Source organism: Vulpes vulpes, chromosome 5 (assembly GCF_048418805.1).
Source record: "Vulpes vulpes isolate BD-2025 chromosome 5, VulVul3, whole genome shotgun sequence".
In the NCBI taxonomy this organism is placed as follows: Eukaryota; Metazoa; Chordata; class Mammalia; order Carnivora; family Canidae; genus Vulpes; species Vulpes vulpes.
Window position 1 is genome coordinate 80711093 of NC_132784.1, and position 27838 is coordinate 80738930.

At 33.7% G+C, this 27838-nt stretch overlaps 1 protein-coding gene across 1 annotated transcript in view; it reads left to right on the forward strand.

The window, feature by feature from the left end:
* The window catches only part of ELP4 (elongator acetyltransferase complex subunit 4), a 240991-nt gene that overhangs the window by 44060 nt on the left and 169093 nt on the right, over positions 1-27838 (forward strand). Inside the window, exons 4-5 of the mRNA XM_026012786.2 lie at positions 16576-16707; positions 22861-23000. Of these exons, the coding sequence (XP_025868571.1) occupies positions 16576-16707; positions 22861-23000 (272 nt within the window). The remainder of the gene's footprint in view (positions 1-16575; positions 16708-22860; positions 23001-27838) is intronic.

The following is a 27838-nucleotide window of genomic DNA, read 5'->3' on the forward strand; positions in this document are numbered from 1 at the left end:
CAAGATGTTCCCTGTACTGATTTTAGTCAGAAATTTGGATGGACATAATTTAATTGACTAATTAAATTGTCAATTAATTGACTAATCTTAAAATCCATAAGTTTAAAAACATTTTTTACGTAACATCAGTTATATACCCACAGATCTTGACTTACTCTGTGCCATTTACATTTCTGAATGCTTTAAACAATTAAAGTAACCTCTCTTCTCATATTTTTAAATATTTAAATGGAGATAATGTAGAGACTATATCTTTAATAGATGGATACTCAGGCTAGATATTTGGAGTACTTTTGTATTCAAATTGTGATAATCAGTCAATAATATCTTTGAATTTGTTTCTGTTTCTAACTTTCAGAAAATAAATGTTCCCTAACCCCCCCCAATCAACAAAGTAATATACTTACTGATACAATATAATATACTTACTGATACATGGATAATGCTTAAGTAGTATTAATTATACAGTTACCAAAACCTGCAAGGATCAAAAGATTTTATTTTTAAGAAGGATTTCTCATGCTGCATGGATTATGTTGCTACATAATAGCTCAGTAGTACTTCTCCTGAATTGTAAAATAGCTTAGAGAGGAGTATGATGCCCATAGTTGGTGTAATGCATTGGTAATTAAGAGGGTGGGAGGTTAAGCTTCATTAACTGCTGAGGGATTGTATCTTGGGTTTTATTATGCCCTAGAGAACATAAAAAGTGAGAAGGGTCAAACTGTTGGAATCAGATTTTGCTTGTGCATCTGCCAAAACAAAGACCACAAAATAATATAGCGGTAAGCACAGAATGGCATGAATTGAAAAGGGAAGAAATATATTTACAGCATCTTACGGATAAGGATAAATGTTTCTGGTGAAAAAAATAAATACACCTAATTACTGGAGTATATTTTGGTATTGGAAGTTTATAATAATTTGATTTCACATAGATTTTTTAAAGTAGAATAAGCAGTTGTTTTTGTCCACAGGTAATGCCAATTTTTTATGTCAATTTTCCAGAATGATTCATCTGATTAAGAGTGAGAAATTTTATACTTTTCATCCTATCTTCTGTATAGACCTTGTGAAGGCTGCTTTTTATTTTTATTTATTCCTGATTCTTGTTACCAAATATATGGGAACTGTAAGCACCATATTGCATTAAAAAACCAAAAACCTGATATTTTTTTCATTTAGGAAACAAGAGTATAAAAACCATGAAGTGTGTTCTGTTTGTGCACTGGATAAGAAATCAAAGTCTGGGGATTTTCAAAAATATAAGGGATGACCTTGATATATGATCTGTTACAGCTATAATCATTGAATATTTAAGAGCTTATTCCTAGCATTTTCCTGTAAGACAGATTTTATCCAAACATTAATTAAATTTTTTGTTTGATTAGATATAGACATTGCAACAAAAATATAGATTATAGTCATCTTCATCTCTGATAGGGTCAAGGAATCACAATGAGCAGATTAGGTGATGGCACACTTAAAAAAATATAGGGCTTAAAATATAACAGCATAGTGAATATAGACTCTTACAGAATAAATTTCTGAATATTGAAAGACAAAGTATCAGAATATTCGAGGTGCCTGGCTGCCTTAGTCCATGGAACATGCAATTCTTGATCTTAGATTGTGAGTTCAAGTCCCAGTTTGGGCATGGAGCTTACTTTAAAAAAAAAAATCAGAATATTCCGTTTTTTTTTTCCCCAAAAAATATCAGTTTTGGTATCTTTAGACAGTTCATTTTTCACTTGAATTCTAAATAGTAATGACACCATTAAGACTGAATTTTCATATAATAGATTTTTTTTTTTTTGTCAGAGAATTATATAGACAATCTTAACACTCTTGCCTTAGGATTGAGTTCTTTTTTTTTTTTTTTTTTTAAGATTGTTTATTTGAGAGAGAGAGGGAGTATGAGGCAGGGAGGGGCCGAGGGAAAGGCAGAAGCAGACTCCCCACAGAGCAGGGAGCACCTGATGTGAGGTGGGCTCCCTCCCAGGACTCTGAGATCATGACTGGGGCTAAAGGCAGACGCTTTTCTGCCTGAGCCACCCAGGTTTCCCAGAATTTAGTTCTTGACTTCACAACATTTAGAAACCACACAGCTGACTCTTCATTTGCGTTGATCGGTTTTTAATTTTCTGCTATTTTTGTTCAGATTTCTAGCCAAATGAATGATACAAATGAAAGTAACCAAGTGTTCACATAGGTGTCGCTAGGTAAATTACTAGTGTAACAGTGATTCACACCATGTTGAGTTAAAAATTCTTTATATTTTGATTGAATGCTTAAAAGCAGAGATACCTAAGGAATTTTGGCCCGTTTACTAGAGAAATACCAGATTATCAAATCTGAGATGCCACTGAACACAAGATGCTGCACTATTTTATGTCCCACTGACAAAAACACTGCCGAATAAACTAAAACAGAATGTTGTCTTTTAACCTAGAATTTTTAACTATTGTTAAGTTTTATTAGACGTTTGTATTTTTTAAAATATTATTATACTTGTACATAAAAGAGATAAGTAAAATATGTAACTTACTCATAAAACTTGACATTCATATTACTACTATAATTAAATCACTTTCTGATTTATAGTAGTTGACCATCACCAGTTTTTCACAATTCATGTTCTTTCACATGATACTGTTCTCTGTGTCATCAAGAACACTGATGCAGCATTTCTTAAAAGATGCTCCATTCTTGCACCCAGATTTTATTGTAAAACAGTGACATCCAGGAGCGACTGGATAGCTCAGTCAGTTAAGCATCCAACTCTTGATTTCAGCTCAGGTCATGATTTCAGTGTTATGAGATCCAGCCCCACGTCCGGCTCCATACTCAGCACAGAGTCTGCCTGAGATTCTCTCCCTCTCCCTCTGGCCCCCTCCTCCATGTGCATTCTCTCTCTCACTCTCAAATAAATAAATCTTACCAAAAAATAAAAAGATAAGACAATGACATCCATTGTGCAAGTATTGTTGCAAATGGCTTTCTTTTTTTTCCCAGAAAGTATCAGTGGAAGTTTCTGGAAAACCAAAATTTATTCTTCCTTAATTGAGCCATATGTGGATTCTTGGCAGAGACTGAAGAATTGCATTTGTCCACTTACACACCAATGATAACTTTATATCAGCTTGATGTAATATCAATTGTAAAATGTATGTGAACCTCAGAAATAATAATGTGAAAAAAAAGAAACAATAAAATGCTGTAAATATATACCTCAATTTTGAACCTGGGTTTTGGTGTCTTGGAATTGCCCAATTCTCAGAAACCCAGTTGTTACAAATCTTAATTCTCCTTGTTTATCATAATGCTACCAATTTAAAAATAATCCCATAGTATTTTATTTTATTTATTTTGATGTGTTGATATTTTCTTGGTAATATTTCTATGTCCTGGTGAAGTTCGAATTTAGGTACACTCCTTAAAATGTATTTCATAACATATATTTCATTCAGCAGTATCATGCTTACACAAGTGTTATCTTTCTCATTTGGGAAATATTCCACCAGGAAGAGAAATAATGTTAAGAAAAAAAAGAACATTCTCTCTGCTATAGTTAGGAGATACTAAAGCTGAGCAATCAGGAACTGGACATTTGTTTGGTATATGGTTTTCTAGAAATTGAAATGTTTTCTAATCTTTTGTGAAATACTAACAATAAAATAAGGGGGAATAATCAAATAAGTTCTAAGGAAGTACTTTCATTCTTTAAAAGGTAAATAGCGGGATCCCTGGGTGGCGCAGCGGTTTGGCGCCTGCCTTTGGCCCGGGGCGTGATCCTGGAGACCTGGGATCGAATCCCACGTCGGGCTCCCGGTGCATGCTTCTCCCTCTGCCTGTGTCTCTGCTTCTCTCTCTCTCACTGTGTGCCTATCATAAATAAATAAAATTTTAAAAAAAAATTTTTTAAAGGTAAATAGCCTTATTGGGCTGTAAGAAAATTAAGGAAATTTGCTTCTTTTCAGAATCTATCTGCCCTATTTAAGTAATGTTAAGACATTAATATAGGGCGCCCCGGTGGCACAGCGGTTTAGCGCCACCTGCAGCCTGGGGGTGTGATCCTGGAGACCCGGGATCGAGTCCCACGTCGGGCTCCCGGTGCATGGAGCCTGCTTCTCCCTCTGCCTGTGTCTCTGCCTCTCTCTCTCTGTGTCTCTATGAATAAATAAATAAAAGCTTAAAAAAAAAAAGACTGATTAATATAGTTGTAATTTATAAAATACTTTTTTTTCCTTGGGAACTCTTTCACTTCATCTGAGATTGAATACTTTTATTACACAGTTGAATTTTAAATTTCCAGAGATATACTTTGTTACAAAAAATAATGCAGATGGTAGCCAAAAACTTAAGTAATAATAAAGAAATTAAAGTGAAAAGTAAAATTTTCCCCACCCATACCTTCTACAACCTAGAGTTCCAGTCTTCCTCTATGAAAAGTCCCCAACATTGATTTGTATTTGATTATTTTTGGTTACTCCAATGGTTACTATTATCATTGTAAATTATACTCTTTGCCTTTTGTTTTTTGATACATCCATTTTAGATTGCACTATTAATTTACTGTTAATTCCAGTATATAAGATAAAGTTGTCACAACTACCTTTGCCATCTCTTCTCTGTTTAACCTGTTATCTCTGACTTAACCTGCACATTATCAATGATTACAACTCAAATTCTGTAACTAGAACTGAATCTTCAATACTCTATTCATAAGTTTATGTTACAAGTTGAAATACATCATTTAAAATTTAAAATTAAATATTTTACTGTTCATATAATTGGACCCTTTGAAAAGGAAATGCCATCTTATGTCACTAAACTGAACTTCTGGAAGAGGGAAGAAATCATTTCTTAACATTCCCTCAGTTCCTCAGTATCATAACACATTTTAGTGTGGAACACATTTTTAGTTCCTTCCTTTTCTTCATGTTTAGCCCTTCGTGCTCTTGTTCTGCCTTTTTAATGCCTTACCAGCATTTCTTTTTTCTCTCATTTTTATTAATATAATATTGACATATAACATTGTAATAGTTTCATATGTGTACAAAATAATGATTTGAGATATGTATATAATGCAAAATGATTGCTATAAGTTTAGCTAACATCCATCACCTCACTTATTACAATATTTTCTTATGAGAATTTTAAGATCTACTCTCTTAGCAATCTTCAAATATACAATACAGTATTTTTTTAAGTTTTACTTAAATAATCTCTTCCACCAATATGTGATTCAAACTCACAGCCCTATGATCAAGAGGTACACGCTCTTCCAACTGAACCAGCCAGGTGTCCTTGCAATACAGTACTCTTAACTCTAGTCACTGTGCTGTACATTACATCTCCAGGACTTATTTATTTTATAAATGGAAGTTTTTGCGTTTCCATATAAATTTTAAATTCAGCGTATCAGTTTATATGAAAACGTTGGCTAGAATTGTTCTTTTTCTTCCCCAGTTACTTTTTCTCTCTGTCCTTTGTTTTTGATAGTTTTTATTGCTATCTTTAAATTCATTGATCTGTGGCTTGCTCACATCATCTCCTCTCTATGTTGTTATGAACTTATTTCCTTTTGTTCATTTTATGTTATTTTTTAAAGATTTTTATTTATTCATGAGAGACACAGAGAGACAGAGACATAGGCAGAGGGAGAAGCAGGCTCCTTGCAGGGAATCTGATGTGGGACTTGATCCCAGGACCCCAGGATCATGACCTGAGCCCAAAGCAGACGCTCAACCACTGAGCCACCCAGGTGCCCCCTGTTTTATGTTATTTTAAATAAATTTTTGTTTCTAACAAGTTAATTTGTAACCACCACTAAGATAAATTATACTTTCCTTTCTATCAAATAAATTTTACTGGATATCCAGATATCCAAGTTACCACTTTAAGCAAAGGAAACAAGGAGTCCTAAAGACTTGGAGGTAGAAATCTCAGGACTTCCCGAGTAAGCACACATTGTCCACTTTATAAGATAATAATATGAAATAAAGTTCAAAGGATAGTTTTTTGCAGGATAGCTCATATTGTTCAGTTTCAGCCAAATTGTTCAGTGGTCAAATCTGTAATATCCAAGAAGTCCAGCTGCCCTCCTTAATTTCATCCTGCTTTGTCTGTTTCCTATAGTTCAGACTGGCAGTGTCTCTGCCGATATATCTCTATTCCTGGCTTCTGCTGAGACAATAAGTCCATGAGTTAATAAGTCCGTGAGTCACACCCAAGATCTCTTTATCAAATGGTTGTTCAGACATACCATCAGTGTTCTCTTCTGTATAAACTTTTTCATTTTTTGCAATATATTATAGGCTGAGAATTTTCCAAATCTTCAAGTTCTGATTCTTTTTGCTTAACAATTCCATGTTTAATTCATCTCTCTTGGGGTGCCTGAGGGCTCAGTCAGTTAAGAGACTGTCTGCCTTTGGCTCAGGTCATGATTCCAGGGTCCTGGGATCGAGCACTGCATCGGGCTCCCTGCTTAGCGGGGAGACTGCTTCTCCCTCTTCCTGACATTCCCCCTGCTGTGCTCTCTCTCTCTGTCAAATAAATAAATAAAATCTTTAATTCATCTCTCTCCTTTTGCATTTTACTATAAGCAGTCAAAAAAAAACCAAGTCACACCTTCAAAGCTTTGTTTAGAAAACTTCTCAGCTAAATACTCAGTTTCTCACAAGTCATTCCTTCCACAGAATACTAGAACACAGTTCAACTAAATTGTTTGCCACTTTATAACAAAGAGTGACTGTTCTCCAGTTTCAAATAATATGTTTCTTATTTCCATTGGAGACTTACTGGAATCTGCTTTAACATCCATATTCCTGGGACACCTGGGTGGTTCCGTGGTTGAGCGTCTGCCTTTGGCTCAGGTTGTGATCCCAGAGTCCCACATCAGGATCCCTGCAAGGAGCCTGCTTCTCCTTCTGCATGTGTCACTGTCTCTCTCTCTGTGTCTCTCATGAATAAATAAATAAAATCTTTAAAAAAAAAATCCGTATTCCTAACGTGCATCTCAGAACTCTTTGGCCTCTACCCATTACCCAATTTCAAAGCTACTTGAACATTTTTAGGTATTTTTTAAAATAGAACTCCATATTTTTTGTACTAAAATCTGTCTTACTATGCTTGGACTACCATAACAGAACACCATAGGCTGGATGACTTAAACTGTTGAAATTTATTTTCTTACAATTCAGGAGGCTGGGAAGTACACGATCAAGGTGCTAGCCAATTTTGTTCCTGGGGAAGACTCTTCTTGGCTTGTAGATGACTCTTACTGGGTTTAATCATCCTCTCCCAGGACGCCTGGGTGGCTCAATGGTTTAGCACCTGCCTTTGGCCCAGGGCATCATCCTGGAGTCCCAGGATCAAGTACCATATTGGGCTCTCTGCATGGAGCCTGCTTCTCCCTCTGCCTGTATCTCTGCCTCTCTCTCTCTCTCTTTCATGAATAAATAAATTAAATCTTTAAAAAAAAGGTCATCCTCTCCCTAGAGTCCAAGATCCTTCTATTCCAACTGGACTGCTTGGTCTCTAGGCAGACCTACATGGTTGTTACTCTGGTACTTTCCTTCATCATCCTAACAACTGCTCTGACTTTGCTGATGGTGGAGTACATCTTCTAGTGACTTGAGAGTGAATGAAGAGAGAGGTGTAAGGTGGTAGAGATTTTAAACTTTGCATATCTGAAATTGTCTTAATCTTACTCTCAAATTTAACATTAGTTTGGTTAAATACAGAATAGTAGGCTTAAAATAACTTTCCCTCTGAAAAGTCTAGATCCTGGACACTCTCAGGTATTTTCCTTTTTCCTTCTTGTTCTGAAGTGTAAGAATTATATGCTTTGATGTATGTTTATTTTCATTCATAGTTTGAATACTCAGGATTTTAAATCTGTATCTCCCATCTTTCATTTCTGGATATTTCTCTTAGATTATTTCTTGGACATTTTCCTCTACTGCCTCTGTTTCTCTAAGAAATCCTTTTGTGGAGTCAACCTTGTATACTTTCTCTAAATATTTTATTTTCTGCCTCATTTTCTATCTTTTTAAGAGGTAATATAGCATAATGGTTAAGACACTGAGTGATAGAGGTGCCTAGGTAACTCAGTTAAGCAGCTGAGACTCTTGATTTAAGCTCAGGTCATAATCTCAGGGTCCTGGGATCGAGCCCCATGTCAGTCTCCATGGTCAGCAGTGAGTCTGCTTAAGGATTCTCTTTCTCTCTCTCTCTTCCCTTACCCCTCCCCCACAGTCGAGCACCCACTCTCTCTCTCTTACTCTCTAAAATAAACCTTTAAAAAAAGAGAGAGATAGACACAGTGATAGAATAAGACTGTCCATTACAAGTCCTTGTTTTGTCATTTACTAACTTTGTGACCCTCAACAGTTTAACCTTTATGCTCCAGTCTTCATCTTTTAAAGTTGTCTTTTTTTTTTTTAATTTTTATTTATTTATGATAGTCACACACACAGAGAGAGAGAGAGAGAGGCAGAGACATAGGCAGAAGGAGGAGCAGGCTCCATGCACCGGGAGCGCGATGTGGGATTCAATCCCGGGTCTCCAGGATCGCGCCCTGGGCCAAAGGCAGGCGCTAAACCGCTGCGCCACCCAGGGATCCCCTAAAATTGTCTTAATAATCGTGTTTACTGAAATATAATCTCCTATTACATTTTTAATTTCTAGAAACTCGTAGGTTTTTTTTGTCATTGTTTCCTTTTACTGAAGTGTTTTATTTTTTTATACACCATCTCATATATATATATTACTTTTTATTCTTTTTGAAGTTTTTATTCATTTCTGGCATTGTTTCTGCTTCCTGCTCATTTGCCTTGGTCCTTGAATTCCATATTAGATGCTTTTTAAAATATGTGATAGGGACCCCTGGGTGGCTCAGTGGTTGAGTGTCTGCCTTTGGCCCAGGGCCTGATCCTGGAATCCCAGGATCGAGTCCCATATCAGGCTCCTTTCAGGGAGCCTGCTTCTCCCTCCTTCCCTCTGTCTCTGCCTCTCTCTCTCTCTCTCTCTCTCTCTCTCTCTCTCTGTGTGTGTGTGTGTGTCTCATGAATAGATAAATAAAATCTTTTTATAAATAAATAAATAAATAAATAAATAAATAAATAAATAAATAAATAACTGATAATTCTTGACTATCTTTTAATATGGAAGAGTAAGGGGCTAGAAGGCTAGTTGGAAGTACTATTTTGGGGGGCATATAACTTTTGGTCTCTTAGGTTTACTGTAAGTTTATCTAGTGATATCTCTCTAAAGGCCTTTTCCCTAAATTCTATCAGTTTCTCAAGGGAGGACTCCTTTAATCTCCTGCCTGTTCTTCTTAAGGACAGCTTCTGGCCTTGTAAGAGTCTAGCAGTGGGAACCACCTATGTGCATGTGTTGGGGGTGCTCGGGGCATCTCACTCTTTTGTATGAGGACTTTCAATAAGTTACCCTGTCTTCAACATGATGCCTCACCTCTGCCCTCTATCATGTTCCTACTTCCAAAGTGTGTCTTATTTGATCTCTCGGTTTCTCTTTCACAGTTGGGGAGGAGTAGTATCCTGGATCTTGGTGGAAAATAGGGGATTTGAGAGGTCTTATTTTTCTTTTTAAAGATTTTCAACCAGTCCTCCTACTTTGACACAAGAGTGTTGCTCCTTGCTTGCTGAAATGGCAGCTTTTCTGCAACTATACCAGTTGTTAGAGTTTATTAAAGCCATGTGGTAGAAACTGTGGTCTTCATGTTTATTTTACTATTCTTTATTTTTTCTATGTGTTTTATATATCCCATAGAAAAAATAGAGATGCAAAGGCCTTATGTTATAAACAACAATGTTTATCATAGGATTCTCAGACTGCAAACAACCTAAACTTCCAAGAGTAAGGAAGATTTAGCAGTTTTAAAATCAGTTAAATCAATGGGGACACCTGGGTAGCTCATTGGTTGAGCATCTGCCTTTGGCTCAGGTCATAATCCCAGGGTCCTGGGATCAAGTGCCCCTCAGACTCCCCTAAGGGAGCCTGCTTCTTCCTCTGCCTATGTCTCTGCCTCTCTCTGTGTGTCTCTCATGAATAAATAAATAAAATCTTTAAAAATAAATAAAAAATAAAATCAATTGGTGTCCAGTAAATATTGATTTTTACAGGGTAGTTGGGTACTTTTTTTTTTATGGTGAAGAGAGGTTTCTTTCTTTAAAGTTTTTATTTTAATTCCAGTTAGTTAACATTAGAGGAGTATATTAATTTCAGGTGTATCATATAGTGTTTCAGCACTTCCATACATCAGCCAGTGATCATCACAACAAGCATACTCATTAATCTCCATCACCTATTTAACTCATCCCTCTATGGTATGCTTTTTATAAATTGAAAAAATAGTGCTAAATTTTTTGTTGTTGTTGATATAAAGGAGAGTGCAAAAGGACAGGGAGGCATACAACTTTTTTAGATACTGAAAAATAATCTCCTGGTTTTAATTTGAAATAAGTTGTGATGCTTCTTTAAAATCCTAGTTGATGTAACTGTAAAGTGTGTCATTGACAGTTACATAGTAAACAGTTTAAATTGTTAAATGAATAAATACATTTTCCTATTTTCTAGACCTGCACTAACCAATAAAATTTTATGTGATGTTATAAATGTCTTCTACCTGTACCACCTGCATGTGGCTATTGAACAATATGGCAATTTATCATTTTGCATAATTTTAATTAATAAAAACTTAAATTTAAATAGCCACATATGGATCGGAGCTACTGTATTGAGGAATATAATTGTAGATCAGTGATTTTGTAAATAATTCTATGTCTTAATAACTGGTTAACAAGGGCACCTCGGTGGCTTAGTTGGTTGAATGTCCATCTCTTGATCTCAGCTCAGGTCTTGATCTCACGGTCATGAGTTCAAGCCCTGTGTTGAGCTCCACACTGGCATGGAACCTACTTAAGAAAAATTTTAAAATAAAAAGTTAAAAAATTGTTTAAAAACTGATAACAAAACTAATTCAGATGTTTTAATTGATACCTAGTATTTTAATGCAGAAAAAGATAATTAAGGAAAAGTAAATTTTAGACAATTATATGTCTAAAATAGATTTTGCAGGGTATAATATAAATTCATTAAATTTAAGGTCTTCTAGTATCTTATTTAAATTTTTGTTTATTTCCTCATTTCAGAAATAAAATTAGTGGTTCTTCACCCTGAGGATAAGGCTGTGGAGCAGGGGAAAAACTTAAGAATATCAGAATCACCAAACTTTGTTTTAACATTACACAGATTTTATCCTTTTCCCCACAAGACAAAAAATATTGATGAGAGATGTCTGTGTGCTCAGTCAGTCAAACATCTAACTCTTGATTTCAGCTCAGGTCGTGATCTTGGGATTCTGAGATTGGGCCCCAACTTAGACTCCACATTCTGCACAGAGTCTGCTTGGGATTCTCTGTCTCTCCCTCTTACCCTACCCCCGTGCACTCGCTCTCAAATAAATAAAAATATACTTAATCCTTACATCCAGAAACCAAAGAACTATCGTAATCTTAAAAACATAATTAGGGCTGATGGTCTCAAACTAAAGCAAATGTTTCAGAAAGCAACACTGATTTGGTTATATAATCTGAAACCTAATAATAATTCCCTAAACCTAATACCCTAAACAAGAATAAAATTCTTTTTTTATTCTTGTGAATAAATAAATAAATAAATTCACAAGAAAAATTCTTGTGAATTTTATTCAGTGAATAAAATACTGAACCAATTAATGTAAACATAGGAAATTAACATTTTATGAAATCTCATAAGAAAGTAAAGAGTCTATGTCTTCTTTTTTTTTTTTTTAAGATTTCATTTATTTATTCTTGAGAGATGCAGAGAGATAGAGAGGCAGAGACACAGAGGGAGAAACAGGCTCCACGCAGGGAGCGTGATGCTGAACTCAATCCCAGGACTCTAAGATCACACCCCGAGCCAAAGGCAGACACTCAACCGCTGAGCCACCCAGGCGTCCCAAGAGTCTAGGTCTTCTAAAGAAACTGGCATTTAAAAAAAATAAAGAAGAAGAAGATGGCATTTAATTTTGCCTTAGCTCTCGTAACACGAAGGTACAGAAATATAGGTGAATAGCATGATACTTGACCCTCAAACTTTAGCTAGAGGGAAGAAAATATAACCCAGGAACAGAAGAAAATTCCTTCATAAGAGATTTATAGAAGAGTTTAATCAGAACTTGAGTTCAAAAACAAGAGCAGGAGTTCAATAAAATATCACAAGAATAAAATTTTAAAAACACGAGAAGTAGGGCAGCCCCAGTGGCGCAGCGGTTTAGTGCCGCCTGCAGCCTGGGGTGTGATTCTGGAGTCCCGGGATCGAGTCCCATATCGGGTTCCCTGCATGGAGCCTGCTTCTCCCTCTGCCTCTGTGTGTGTGTGTCTCTATGAATAAATAAATAAAATCTTTTTTTAAAAAAATAAATAGATGATAGATAGATAGATAGATAGATAGATAGATAGATAGATAGATAGAAAAAATAAAAACACGAGAAGTAGGGCAGCCCGGGTGGCTCAGTGGTTTAGTGCCCCCTCAGCCCAGGGCCTGATTCTGGAGCCCTGGGATCAAATCCCACATCACGCTCCCTGCATGGAGCCCGCTTCTCCCTCTGCCTGTGTCTCTGCCTCTCTCTCTCTCTCTCTCTTTCTCTGTGTCTCTCATGAATAAATAAATAAAATCTTGGAAAAAAAAAACCCGTGAGAAGTAGTTAAAAAGGATAATTGCAGAATTAAAAATATGAATTGATTTAAATAATATTACCCAATATTAAACAGGCTCGCAATAGTTACAGTGTATTTAGAGAAATGACATTAAAACAGTGAGAATATAATAATAATGTGGAAAATATTTTATTTAGTAAATTTAAGTATCTACTAGCTATTGTATTGGACAGGGCAGATATAGAATGTTTTCAACATCACTGAAATTTCTATTAGTAAAACCCGGTCTAGAAAATGCAAAAACATTTATTCATCTAACATTTAAATTGTTTACTGTGTGATGTTTTACAACTGTCTGTGATACATCTGATATTTACATAAATAAGGATATATTCTAGTTCAGTGTAGAACAGAAAAGTAATATTAAGTATCAGGCACAAAAAAATTTATTTGAAATTGAGATCTTCAACTTAAAAGGACATCCAATGTAATGCAAAGCAATAGATACAGCCTTTTTAAGTTATTAAAGATCAAAGAAGCATTATTCAGACATTCAGGCAGGAAAAAGCAAGTCACCTACAAGAGTGGAAGGCTTCAGACTTCACAGCATCATTCCTTGTCCAATGACAGTACAATAGCAGTATCTACCTAGTTCTAAACTAGTAAAAATATTATGAAATATATACAACCAATGTACTGGTTGAATAAAAAAGTATTTGAAAATAAGATCCATCTATTTACTTCCTGACAGATAGTTTGATTGACTATGCAATGTAAAGTACATATCCCATTAGTCTGTATTTTTTTTCCTCTTTTTTCTTTAAGTTCATACCACTACCCATTCTAGAAGAATGTACCCCCCTAAAAGCAGAGACTTGGCTTATTTTGCTTACTGCTTCATCCCTGGTACCTTCCTGGCACTGTTAAATGAACGCAGGTATCAATTTTTTAAATAAAACTCAAGAATTATGGAACTGTGGTAAAAGCACCCATGGTGAATCAATTTCAACAAAACTCTAAGCTAAACAACTCTGTATCTGGCTGCAGACAAGAATGCAATTCTATAAACCTTGACAGCATAAAAATAATAGGGGAAAAAAATAAACTTGGGGCTTGGAGAAAGTGCTACATGCTAGTTTCCTCATTTTTTATGGGAGAGAGAAAAAAGAAACTAATTTCACTCAAAACTAAAACATGTAAAAAGGAACATAGTGACTCCAACATCTTAATATGCTTCATAATCACATTTATAATCTTTTGAGAGAATATGTCAGGAAATAATAATCATCAGTTCAATAATTCTTTCAACTTCATTTTTGTTTTATAAAGTGTTAATTTTTCAAATATTAATAGTATTTTAATACCTACTATTTTTATGGAAGTATTTTGTCTAGCATGTCCAGATATATGCATAAGTTTATGCTGGGAATATTGTTTACTTAATGATTATTGTGGGGAGTTTGATTTTATAATTTTTAAAATTTTTATACATTTGTTGTAATTTCTAAATAATTTCTATTGCTATGTCTTAAAATTCATTAATCTTTTTTCCTGCCATGTCTAATCTGCTGTTCCTTCTGTCCAGTATGTTTTTAAAATCTCAGATGTTGAAGTGTTCGTCACTAGAGGTTTATTTGGGTCTTTTAAAAAATAGATCTTTCCTATCTCTTTATGCTCAATTTTTATTGAACACATGGACTATAATTTAGTTGATTTTTGTCTTAGTCTAACTATATTTGTATCATTGTTGCATCTCCTTATTATGGGTCATATTCTCTTTTTCATGCCGGGTCATTTTTTTTATTGGTTCCAGATATTGTGAATTTTAACATGTGGAGTGCTAGATATTTTACATTCATGCAAACATTCTTGAGTTCATTTCTGGGATTCAGTAAAGTTACTTGAAAACAGTTTGATCACTTTGAGGCTTGCTTTTTTAGGCCAGCATCATCAGGTGGAATCAGAGCAGCTTTTTTCCTAGGGCTGATTTCCCCTCTCTACTTAATGCCTCATGAATTACAAGGTTTCTCCATCTGGTTGGTGAGACCATGGACTTTTTTGGTTAAAGTGAACTTCAGAAATTGTTCACCTTGCTCTTTTTGAGTGATTCTTTCACCAGTTTTGGGTAGTTTCCTTATGTCCATGTGCTGATCAGTATTCAAGAGTTGCCTTTACAGATCTCTGGAGCTCTCTCTGTGCTCCTTTCTTCCCCTGTATTTTGCCTCATGGCCTTCTTGAACTCCTAGCTTGGTCTCTTTAACTCAGAAAGACTGTTGGGTTCCTGTTTTCTGCATTCTGCACTGGGAATATTTCCTCTTTTTTTAATTCAAATATAATTAATATGCAATGTTATATTTTAAGTATAGAATATAATGATTCAACAATCAATACATTGCCTACTATTGTCAACTCAAAATATGTGGCTCTGAGTATTGATTAAGGCAATTATTTGACTTAATTCTTATAATTGTTTATTAAGTACTTAATATGCAGCAAGCACCATTCTTTGCATTTCACATGTTTTACTTCTTTATTCCTTACAAAAACTCAACGAAATAAATACTGATATCTTTATATTTCAGATGATGAATAGAGACATAGAGGTCCAGTAGTGGTCAGGGTAACCACAGACTTAGCTTTTAGTGTGTAAAGTTAAGATGTGGACCTAAACAATCTGGATATAGAATTCAAACTCATAAACACTATGCATATTGTACTACATGCCTCACAAATATTTATTTCCATTGAAAAAATAAGTTATTTTTTATTTTCTAAGATAATATTACAAAATTTTGTAAGATAATAATGCTTTGTGGGGAGATGGAGTCAGAGTTTAAATGGTATAGCTAGTTTCTAATTGTATAAATTAAAGTATGGTTCTTTGGAGGTTCTTTTAGTAGATAACTAAAATACGTGATGGTTAATGTGTTTTTCCAGCTGATTAGTTGACATGATTCTAAACATAAATAAATTTGATTTTGCAAAGTAAAAGCTACAGTTTAGACTAATTTATGTCCTAGCACAAGATTATGTTTACTAATTCAGCACCCCACATTATCGTTATGATTTTTGCTAATATAAAAATAATAATATGTAATAAAACTACTGTGTGTGCTTTCCTTCTCCAAAAACTTAGGTACTTTTTCTTTGCATTATTTCTGTAGTTCCTCTTCACACACACACACACACACACACACACACACAAACACAAACACACACAAATGTTTTCCATGTGTTTTTAATAGCTACTCCCTGGGTCAGCTTCCAAAGAAGAAAAGGTAAAATTGGACTTCGGTGTCTCTTAATGAGATTTTAAGTTCTATTTTCATTGTTAAAAGAAGAGACATAAGCATACAGGTAAAAAACTAACATTTGGTAAGGGCAAAATAAATGTCTTATTGTTGTTACTTCACTGATTATTTAGGTGAATGAGTTTTTTGAATTCTAGTATTACAAACTAGTAAATAGATTGCACACATGCTTTATTTTTACCTTGCAGCAGACATAACAATAATTAAATGTAATACATAAATGTTAATTCCAGGCTTTGCTTTTAGTGTGTGTGTGTGTGTGTGTGTGTGTGTGTATAAAAGATCATACTTCTTGCAATAACATTTGCTTTTTCATAGTATAAAAATTTGATTATTTTCTTTAAATTCTTGTTTATGCTAAAAATACTTCACAATAGTATATATATCATTTTCCTCTGTTCTAAAAATAGCCATACTGTTATGACTATATGATTGAATCAATTTTAAGGCATCAAGGCATTGGAAAGTTCTAGTATTGCTAATATTATGATTTAAGAAAATTGTTACATTTTTTAATCACAGATGCTCAGTAATGTATCATTCTGTTTTCTTAGGAACTTCCTGCACCATTACTTGATGATAATTGTAAAAAAGATTTTGATGAAGATGTATGCAATCCTAAAACACCAGAATCTAATATTAAGATGAAAATAGCTTGGCGTTACCAGTTATTACCCAAGATGGAGGTAAGTCAACATTCAAACTATTTCTAAAATTTGCAAATGTATTTGTTTTCATTTTATAGAATCTTTTGTGGTATACCTGTTATTCCTTAAATGCACTGCAATGTATATATGCTTATTTAAATAACTAGATATTTTATTTGTATTTTACCAAGATGACATTTCTTAAAAAATAAAATTATGGCAAAAAATTTTTTACCAAAATAGATTTCATTTCTTCCATAATCTCCATATGGAATCTTTTATTCTAGGGTTGCAAGCCAGAGTAAGTGAACTCATTAAGCTATTTTTATCCATCTTGGTTACCTATAAATATTCAGCATAAGTGGTTGTTCTTTAGAATTACTGTTTTTATTCCTGTACATTTTGTATCACTATATTTTAACCTCATCTATCAAGGATAGACTAAGAGACAGGAAGTGAAAGGAAAATTTCTGAGAATACAGATGTCAGTAAATTTACCCACGAAAGCTTATGTGCTCTGCTCCTTGTGAAGGCTCTGTTTGTTTATTAGCTCCTTCATTTTATTGTTTATTTATTCATTTTTCAGAATACTTTAATGTCTACCAGACATCATACTGGTAGAAAAGAAAGAAATTCTAATCTGAATAAGACACAATACCCATAGTCTATCCTTCTGTCTTCTACATCACTGTTACCTTCCCCAAGGGCAGAAATACGTTTATAACATTTCTTAACTGCAAATGCCTGATTTGGTATACCGTTTCCACTGCCTCCGTCTAACTGCATGCCAACTGTCAATCCTAGAACCCTCTGCCAAGCCTAGACAATGCCTTAGAATTCTCTGTCATGTTCTGGGTGGTCACTACCAGAAAATATATTAGATTTAGCATAGGAGATGAAACCTGTTTGCCACTATAAGCTTGCAGTATGAAATACAAACTTGTCCAGACTGTGTATAAGATCTACACAATCTAATCCAAGCCTACCTTTAAGTCTCCTGTGTAAATAAAAAACACTGTATTCAGGGCAGTCCAGGTGGCTCAGCGGTTTAGCACCTCCTTCAGCCCAGGGTGTTTTCCTAGAGTCCGGGGATTGATTCCCATGTCGGGCTCCCTGCATGGCACCTGCTTCTCCCTCTGACTGTGTCTGTGCCTCTGTGTGTGTGTGTCTCGTGAATAAATAAATAAAATCTTAAAAAAAAAAACAAAACACTATATTCACCAATCCTATGAAAGTTGCTCTTTGTAAATTGCTTATATTTCTACTGGTAATGCTTTTCACTTTCTTTTTCACCAACTCCACCTTCTCCAAGTGCAAATATTACCACTCTGATAGCTTTCCATACATAATTATCTAGTTTCTTATTTTTGTATCCATAGCACTCAAAAATATATTTTAAAGTACTTCTAACATTATTTTGGTACTACGGAATTAAAAAAACACATACCTTTTGATATTTTGGAGATTTACATTATGAATATATTTACTCATGTAAAACGAGGATATGAGCTATTTATATAGCATATTTTTCATAACAGAAGATTGAAAATAAGCATTTGGTTAAATAAATTACAGTATTGGTGTATAGTAGAATTCTATACATATGCATTAAAAAATAGGGGGATGGTCTGTGCAGACAGTTGTTGCAGGCATTGCGTCACTTGGATGTGATTGAGAACTGGGTATAAGAGGCCAGAATAAATGTAGTTATTCTGCTTAGGAAAATGTGAGCAGAGTGATAGAGATTAAAACAGACAAGGAATGTAGGACTAGCACTTGAGAGCCCTAATGGCAAAGAACTTCCTTCATGTCTTAAGCGGGTAGTTTCATTTAAATTCCTGGGCTTAATGGTGACTCTTTTGTAAAGAGTGACTATATTCTCATTTTTCTACTGGTATGTTCTGAAAGAGTCAATAATGAACAAAAGCTCTTAAATTTTAGCTTTTTTGGAGAGGCAATATGCCAGTCCAATTGTAGGTTATATAAGTCACTTGAATCTTGCATTTATTTTCATTCTAATCTCAGCTGTTTTGGTTTTTCATTGATTACTAACATTCTTCATATCAAATTGTTGCTAAAGATTCAAATAACTGAAACTTTAAGCCTTTTATTTTTAACTGCTTGTTACAAAATCTGTTTAAAGTTGGGGCAAAAGTTCTTTGTTTCTTACATTGTTTCTTTATAATTACAAATAATTCTTGCCCCCTTTACATATAAGTGAGTAGTCCTTATTCCTCTCTTCGCTTTAGAATATGATGTTATTTTATCTATGAAATTAAACTTCTTAATGGTCACATATTAACACATAAACCCTGTGATCAGTTTTCAGAGTTTACAGTTTTAAAAATTGTCCTCTTGTTACAATGATCTTTCCCAGATGACTTAGTCTCCCGTTTTCTTGAGTTCTCCAGTAAAATACCACTTTATGAGGAAAGTATTCTTTTCTTCGTCTCTATAAAATAAAACCGCTCTCTCTCTCATCTCCTTTCACTGTCTTATTTTTCTTTAGGGCACTTATCATCACCTAACAGACAGTATCATCTGTGTCCTCCTGCTGGACTGTGAGCTCAATAAAAGAAAGGGACTTTGAATATCTTGTTTTACTGGCATATAGTGGGTGCTCCATAGCTATTTGTTGGATACATGAGTGAATGAATTATATATTCTGTGAATTAAATGCAAACCTGAGCTAAGTTGCATTAATTAATACAAGTAGAATAAAAATAGCTTATTTGAATTTACCGTCAATGGTCAAACTTAAGTTTATTATATTTATAAATGAGTTCTGTCAAGTTTACAAAATAGAATCTTCTGACTTCTTTTGATTTTCTTTGAAATGTCACCAGCATGTATATTTGCCTGTAACAGAAATTTTATATATAAGGATTTGCCAAGACTGATAGAGTTTGGTGATCAACCATCATCTACTTTATAAATCTAGATTTTACCTTGCCATTATTAGTTTAAAAACAACAAAACCCTAGGTTTTCTGTGTTTTATAGTTAAAACTATTATGAATAAATATTAAACAAGTAGTCCAAAACTAGCTGTGTCATTTATCAGAGATGCCTTTTAATATAAGTTGCCATCAGTTCCTAAGAGTGTAGTCACATTCCCACTTAGGGAATGCAGAAAAGGATGAGTATGCACACTAAATCAGTAACAGTAGTTCAGTAAAGTATAAAGCAGTGCTACTTCCAGTTGGAAGGGTGCGTAGTTTTAAAAAGCCCCCCTTCCCTTGTCCTGTGATTTTGATTCTCTTCAGTGGAATGCCCTTTTTCACCTATCCAATCATCAAGTCCTTTTCCCTTTTTACCCCAAGAAGGGAAGACTCTTATTCCCTTTCACCCTATTCTATTTCCTTACAGCATATACTGAGACCCAATTTCTTCAGTATTACATAGTTCTATTACCAAAGCCTACAATGGCTCCAGCACTTCATGTATTAGTGTATTAGATCTTTATTATATTAAATCCTTATTACACTTTGGTTTTCTTTCCCAGTGGTTCAGCCACAATAGTCCTGTGATAGATGTGTGCATATTGCAGGTGACAACAAATGCCATTTTTTGAATGAGGTAATGTAATCACAAAGGATAGTGATAGATCTAATGATTCTCTAGTGAATCATGACACAAGAATAATGATTAATATCATTCATGTAGTTCTTTACAATTACAAAATATTCATTGCCAGTATTGCATTAGATTCTCACAGCAGCCTAACAAAATAGTTATTACTGAGGCTCGAAGTAGTTAACTATTTGGATTCTTGCTTTCTATTATGCCATATTGAGAAACAAAAAATGATAACAATAATAAGAAAATGTCTTATTTAGACTATTTGTAGTGCAGCTTTTGTCTGAAAGTTTTGTTTCTTTCTAATGTATTGGAGGTGAGGGATGGTATTGTTTTATTGCTCTGTGCTACTTCTGGCCCCCCATGAGAGTTAATTTTCCCTTATCATAGTAAATTTTTACTGAACCATTCCATTATTCTCCATTCCACAGTTGACAGAGGTAAAGGTTAGTGTGTGTCTGTGAAACAGAAGTTTTCATAATGTAAAACTAAAGCAACATGTTCTTATGAAACAGAGTAATAAAACTGATGAGCTATTGATGATATTATGATTTTTAATGCATCTTTTTTGTAGAGTTGCTATTTTTCCAAGGATTATTATCAGATTTAAAGCATTTAGTTTTCTTTTTTCAGAGGAAATATTTGAAGTCTTTGTTTTATAATTCTAAGCCTCAAAAGATTTCATACTATTTTAAAAAATCTGATTATATGTTAATGCTTTGTGTCTTGGGTAGAAAAAAACCTTAGAAAATTGTTTTTCCCTGTAAGGCTATATTTATTTTTCATTTTCATTTTTATTGAAGGATTAGAGTTTTTCCATCATCAATAAAATTTATAATTTCTACCTTGTGAATATTTTATTTTATTTTATTTTTTTTTCCTTGTGAATATTTTAGTTGATGTATCTAATCTTAATTTCTAAAAATATTAATTGTAATAAAAGCTTCCAAATTTATTCTTACATTTTAATAAATTATGTGTTCTATATGTAAACTGTCACAGCATGAAATCAATTTTCTGCCTTGATTCATCCCAAATCTGAGATTTCTATCACATTAATATTATAATTAGAAACATTAATAGAGACGGCAACTTAAAAAGCATACTTTGCTTCTTGGCAATTTAGCATATTTCTCTGAGTGCCCAAGACTTCAAGAACCTTCAGTGCACTAATAAATTTATTAACTCAAACTTAAAAGAAGCGAAAAGTCTCTCTTTCTTTCTCTCTCCCCATGGCCAGTCTGCTAAAATAGATTATTCATGCTTATTTGATTCAGGTAGGCTTTTGCAAGCTTCCCTACTAGGCCTGGGAATGTGGTACATTGAGGCCTTTTCAGAGGCTTCTGACATAGACCAAGCTTTTATTGCATGGTGTTTTATTATTACCAAATCCTAGTCTCCACCCAGTTTGTAGGCACTCTGCTTATTCTTTTGAATCAGGAAAGGTTATCACCTACCTTAATCCATGGAGCAGTGTGGATTAAGGACACCAGTGTGCCCCAGGATTCTCAAAGAGGATCCTGGAAACTTCTTGTTTCTTCTTTTTTGCTTGTCTTTACTAAATTCTATTGGGCCTTAGGAGGATTTGCATCTGAAATGGGCAACCTGGTGTTTTTCTCAATGAAGACATCAGATCAAAGTTCAGTTAGTCAAGGCCTTTCTAAAACATTAAGGGGGCTTGGACTTACACAATAAAAAGATGAGCTCTAGCAGAGATTGCAGTAAAAACATTCTGAACTATAATCCGGATAAAGAATAGATTATAGGCCAAAGAACAGACCTTGTTTAAATTGCTTTATAATAATAACTTTACATTTAAAAACTTTACCCTATTTTTAAGAAACATACTTTATGTCTCTTAATTTATTTGCTAATACTGCCCTGGTAAATAGATAAATCATGTTTTGGGAAACATACTTGTATATACTTTGTATTGAAAACATTAGGTTGAGCTGATTGATCGGTCTCTTATGTTAATGAAAATAAACGGTATCTTAAGAAGGGATGAACAGTCATTTTACTTAGAAAATAAATGCCAAACTCACAGACTGAGAAAAATGTTTCTATCAGGCTTAAATTTTTTTATTCTATGTTACTGTATAATCTGATGTTGTTAGGCATTCTTTAAGTCTGAAAATGCAAATATGTAGTATCAATAGCTAGTTTCTTTTGGGCCCCTCACCAGTGATTTCATTGGCTTAAGTTTTCATTAGTTCTTAGCAATTCCATATTTGATTTGTCATTTAAACTGGAAACTTTAAAAATAATTAAGACATATATATTAATTTCTTTTTAGCTTAGGCAGGTATATACAGTAAGAAGAGCAAAGAGGTGTTCAAGTTCTTATCAAATTTAGGGAGCCACCAAGAGCAAAGAAACATGGGAGAGGAAAAGGTTGATTTCTAAGTATCATTGAAAATAATAAAAATTATAGTATGCTCTTTTTGAAACTTATTAAGTCTGTGTATATCAGCTCTTCCTATCAGCATTAAAATGCACAAATATATCAGCATTTTGCTGAATGTATTTAAAATACATTGTAGTTTAAAAAAAAGTAATTTTTAAACAACTAATATGGTTTTTCTTAAACAACTAATATGGCTTTTCTTAACAGCCTGGACCAGTATCTTCTTCAAGATTTGGTCACTATTATGATTTATCAAAAAGGATGCCACAAGAACTAATTGAGGCTTCAAAATGGCATGGATTTTTTTTTCCAGAAAAATTATCCCCAACTCTTAATATAGAACCATGGTAAGTTAATGACCCAATTCTGATTCCACAAGTTAACAGAGTGCCATCTTTACCACATTCTTTGAAAGAATACGTAACTAAAGGTACATATTCTAATAATAAATGTTTTCTATATAATACGTAACCTTAATTGTACATATGCTTCATATTATTTCTTTATATGTGGTTTTCTTTTTCTGGTCCTGTAACTGTTGGATATGCTGTTATTCTTAATTTGCTGTTTAAAAAGTCTGGATACCAAAATTATAATACCTGCTGGTTTTATTGTCAAGAAAATGTGGAATAGTTTTTAAATCAAGGTCTTTTAGCCCTAAATGCAGATAGATAACTAAATACTACGTATTAATATAATAGCAGTGAAAATGGTATGAAGTACTGCTGTTTTTCAGTTAAGTGTCCTTTCAGAAAGTAAACAAGTGTATATTTTCTAATATTTATTAAGTCTTTCTATTTCTCATTATTCTGTAAATACAGTAATTTGTATTTTTTTAGGTTGCCTTTGAAGAATTTAGGATTTTTTTGAGTTTTACAATGAAGAGTTGTTTTTTTCTTAAGATTTTTTTTTTTTTTTTTTTTTTTTTTTTAATTCATGAGAGAGAGAGAAAGACAGGCAGAAGGAGAAGCAGGCTCCACGCTGGGAGCCCAACATGGGACTCGATCCCGGGTCTCCAGGATCAAGCCCTGGGCCAAAAGCGGTGCTAAACCGCTGAGCCACCGGGGCTGGCCCAATGAAGAGTTTTAAATATTAAACCAACATAACATGTTTATAGTGCTACCTTTATTGAGGCAAAACTCTGAAAATTACAGTCCTTGACATTGAATACTTTATAAAGTGTTAAGACTATGTAATTTCAGTTCTTACTGCAGTTGAATCAAAGAAAGTAATCCATGGAATAGGTTGTTGCTTCTCTTTTTTTCATATTGTAAAACCATTATTTTCAAAATGAGATGAGTTATTACATGGAGATTTAATAGACAAGAAGTTGTGAACTGAAGTGACTCACAAGTCTAGAGTCTCTTTCCAGGAATATGGCTTGAGAATTTAATGAAAACTATCCTATTTATTGTTATTAAATCTGTTTCAAAAAATAAAAAATCTTCATTATGGTTTCTCCATTTTATGGCTTGAGACTTACCAGAAGTGGTGCTTTGATGTTGTCTTAGTATTAGCAGCCATTAATGAATGACTCTCGTGTGTGTCCGTCATTCCTCTATGTATTACATTTGTTAGTAGTAGTGCAATCCTTGTATGAGCCCTAACAAAGTATATATTCCCATTTTCCAGAAGAAGTTACTAAAATTCACAGAAGTTATTTGTTTGAGGCTCACTATTAAGTGATAGAACCGGGATTAACCTAAATCAGATCCTTCTCTTTCTTTTTTGCTTTACTGCTTAAAAGAGATATTGGTGTCCTTTGCCTTTACCTTCCTATGTTATGAAGGAAAGAGTACTGAAAAAGAAATTTTAAAATCTTAGTTCTGACACTGAGTCCATCCTGCTGTTAAGCTTAATTTCCCTTAAATTTAGTGAAAATAAATATCCTTCTGTGAAAAATTGGGTTGGGGGATACATTTGTCCTACCCATATCACTAGAATTTTGTTAAGATTGAGTGATTATATGGATTATACTAGTTCTTCCATTCACTAAACCAGGTATACTTATACGTTTATGGTGTGGGAAATAACTTTTCCCTGATTTTTCAAAGAGTAAGTAGTGGAACCCAAATTCAAAGTCAGTTCTTTCTGACTCAGAATTCTGTGTTAGCAATAATGCTATATTGCTTCAATTTATGGAGTCCTTAAGGAAATAAAAAATGTAAAATGTCCCTTAAGTGTAATGTAAGGAAATGAAAAATATGGTGTTATTTTTGTAATTAATAAAATACTTTAAGAGTAAGACTTTTTTAAGCACCAAAGTACAAGGTTTTTGTTCATCCATTCAGCAACTAAAAGAAGGAGGGAATTAACTTATTTTGAATACCTGTTCCATGTCAGGCACTGTTCCAGGCATTTGATCATGGGATATCTCGTCAAATCCTCCCACAACCCTCCAAGAGAAGTAATATTATCCCCATTTTTTAGGAACTTGATGTCACAGATGCTTAAGTAGCTTTCCCACTCTCTTAGGCTGTTAATGACCAAGTCTATGACCCAAACCCAAATCTTCAAAACCTCTGCTTTTTATTCTGTGCCAGACTGCCTCCATTTGCTGCTGTAGTAACTGTACAGCACATGAAGCCAGCTGCCAGGAAAAACTACACCTTAATCAGCTATGAGAATATACTACTACAGACTTTAAAATACATATTTTTTTCCAGAATGTTTTTGAGAACTAGAAGTTTTGCACAGAATAGGAAAATTTATAGATTTTAATTATCAAGGCAATATTTCATTTCATAGCAGTTAACTGATAATTCATTTATTTCATATAAAACTTAAATGCTTAATTAAATGTAATTAAACTTTAAACATGTAATTAAATTAATTTTGAAAATGAGTACTTACCATGTGAGATTTAATTTATGAAAAGCATGTGCTCATTTCACTACAATGAACTTTACTGGTTCATTTATAAAACAATAAAGCTAAGCTTTACTAGTTGTCTATACTTTTCCTGTAATGAAGACTAGAGGATATAGCTGTGTCCCAGTATCATATATGAGGATATAATATATAATTTCATATATTCTAAAAGGCATTGTTGAAACAAAGTTTTTTATGGTAAGAAAAACTGAAAGTCATTTAAAATTGCATTAACTAATTTAAAATTATTTACTGGTATGCCTATAGAAAATGGTCATACATATAATTTAAACTTTCAAATGAAAGCCTGGCTATAAAAACCATATGATTCTGATATTACCAGATGGTTTTGTTATATTTCATTGTCCTAAATCAGATAATCTGAGTCACAGAATAGTGATAGGAAAACTGATTTTGAGAATAATTCTGTAATCTAAGATTTTTTTAATTTGGCATTTTTTTAAATTAAGCTTTGCTAATGGGTATACAAGGACAGTTGTTTTCCTCAGGAAGATAATGCTCATCTTCAGGGTAGGGATAGTGTCTTGGCTTCCTTATTTATTAACAAACCTACCAACATACTGCTTAACCTACTGTTACAAACGGAATGTTTGTGATTCTACCCACTGCTCCCTGCTACCCCAGATTTATATGTTGAAACCCAATGTGATGATATTTGAAAATGAGGCCCTTGGGAGATAATTGGAGTTGGATGAGGTCATGAAAGTGGGACCTTGGCCTGATAGGATTGGTGTTCTTAAAAAGAGGTAAAGATATCCAGCTCCTTCTCTTCCCTTGAGCACATGTACATGAAAGGCCATATGAGCAACATAGCAACAAAGTGATCATCTGTAACCCAACAAGAGCATTATCACCTAGATACCAAAGCTGCTAGCACCTTGATCCCAGACTTGTAGTCACCAGAACTTCGACAAAATTAATTCCTATTATTTAAACCACTCAGTTTGTGGCATTTTGTTATAGGAACCCAATCCAATTGATATAACCACTGTATTATAAAATGTTATTTTTTAATAGAACAGATCTTGAATATTGAGTTTACATACAATTGGTAGTAAATAGAATGAATTCATTTTGATATGTTTCTTTGAAATTCAAGATTTTATTTTTACATGGATATCCTAAAAATGGTTAGTAGCTTCTTATATTAACTAAAAGTTTTGTATTAAAAAAAATAATAATAAAAAAAATAAAAGTTTTGTATTAATTACGTTGAATGAGCTGAATTCTGGAAGAACTAGTTATCTTTTTAGGAGAAAATCAACAGAAAGGATAAGAATATTAAGATTTAAGAAGTCATTCTTTTTTCTTATTTCGCCAAGTCTGTTTACCACTTAAATGTAACATCTGTATAAGCCTTCTGTAATATTTTCCTAGACAAATTATAGTTATGACCACTCATACATTCCTACTGCCTTTTGTTCATACTCTGTCAAACATTTAACACATTACACTATAATTGTCTTGTCTACATTTTTTTCTTCCCTCTAAAGCATTGGAAATCCTTGAAGAAGGGGTTTATGCTATCTTCGTCTCTATTCCATGAATCTAGGACACAGGTGTTGAGTTATAGTTGATGAACTAGTGAATCAATGCACAAAGTATAGTAATAACTCAGATTAACTATACCCTTGTTCTTAGCTCAAAGATTTAGTGGGATAAAACTAATAACTGAAACATAGCCATGTAAGAGTATATTTTATTTCAAAACTACTGATCTCTTACATTGAGAAGCAGAGAGCCATGGTATATTTAGAAGTTACAAGTAGAAAATTCACTCATGGGAGTGGAATTTTGTGAGAGAACTTCTAGGTGAGACTACAGGCTCAGAACAGGAGTATGCTAAACTACTTTATTAAAAGGATATAGTGAGTGATATATTAATACAAATCTTGGAGCTTAAGGAAAAGCAAGATGTAAATGTGAGGAGGGATTTTACTCATTGGCCTTTTTGCTGGTGATACGATTAAAGTAAAAAGAAAATATCTAAAAATTCTGAGAGAGAACTATTAATCCTAAATCTCATTTTAACCAGTGAAAAGAAATTACTTGCTTACATGTTTGCCTTTATTTTTCTGTCCTTCAAGAGAGCCTTTGGGTATGCTGAAATTAGTTGCTCATTAGTCTTCATTAGTAGGCATTTGTTTTATTATTACCCACCTAATTCCTACATTCCTAGTCCCAGTCATTGTTCCCTAGACATACTCTCTCTTATTAATGTATGTCCTTCCAAATTTCATTCTTCTTTCAATAAAGTAATCTTAGACCCTTGTCTCCTCTCTCTCACTCCCTA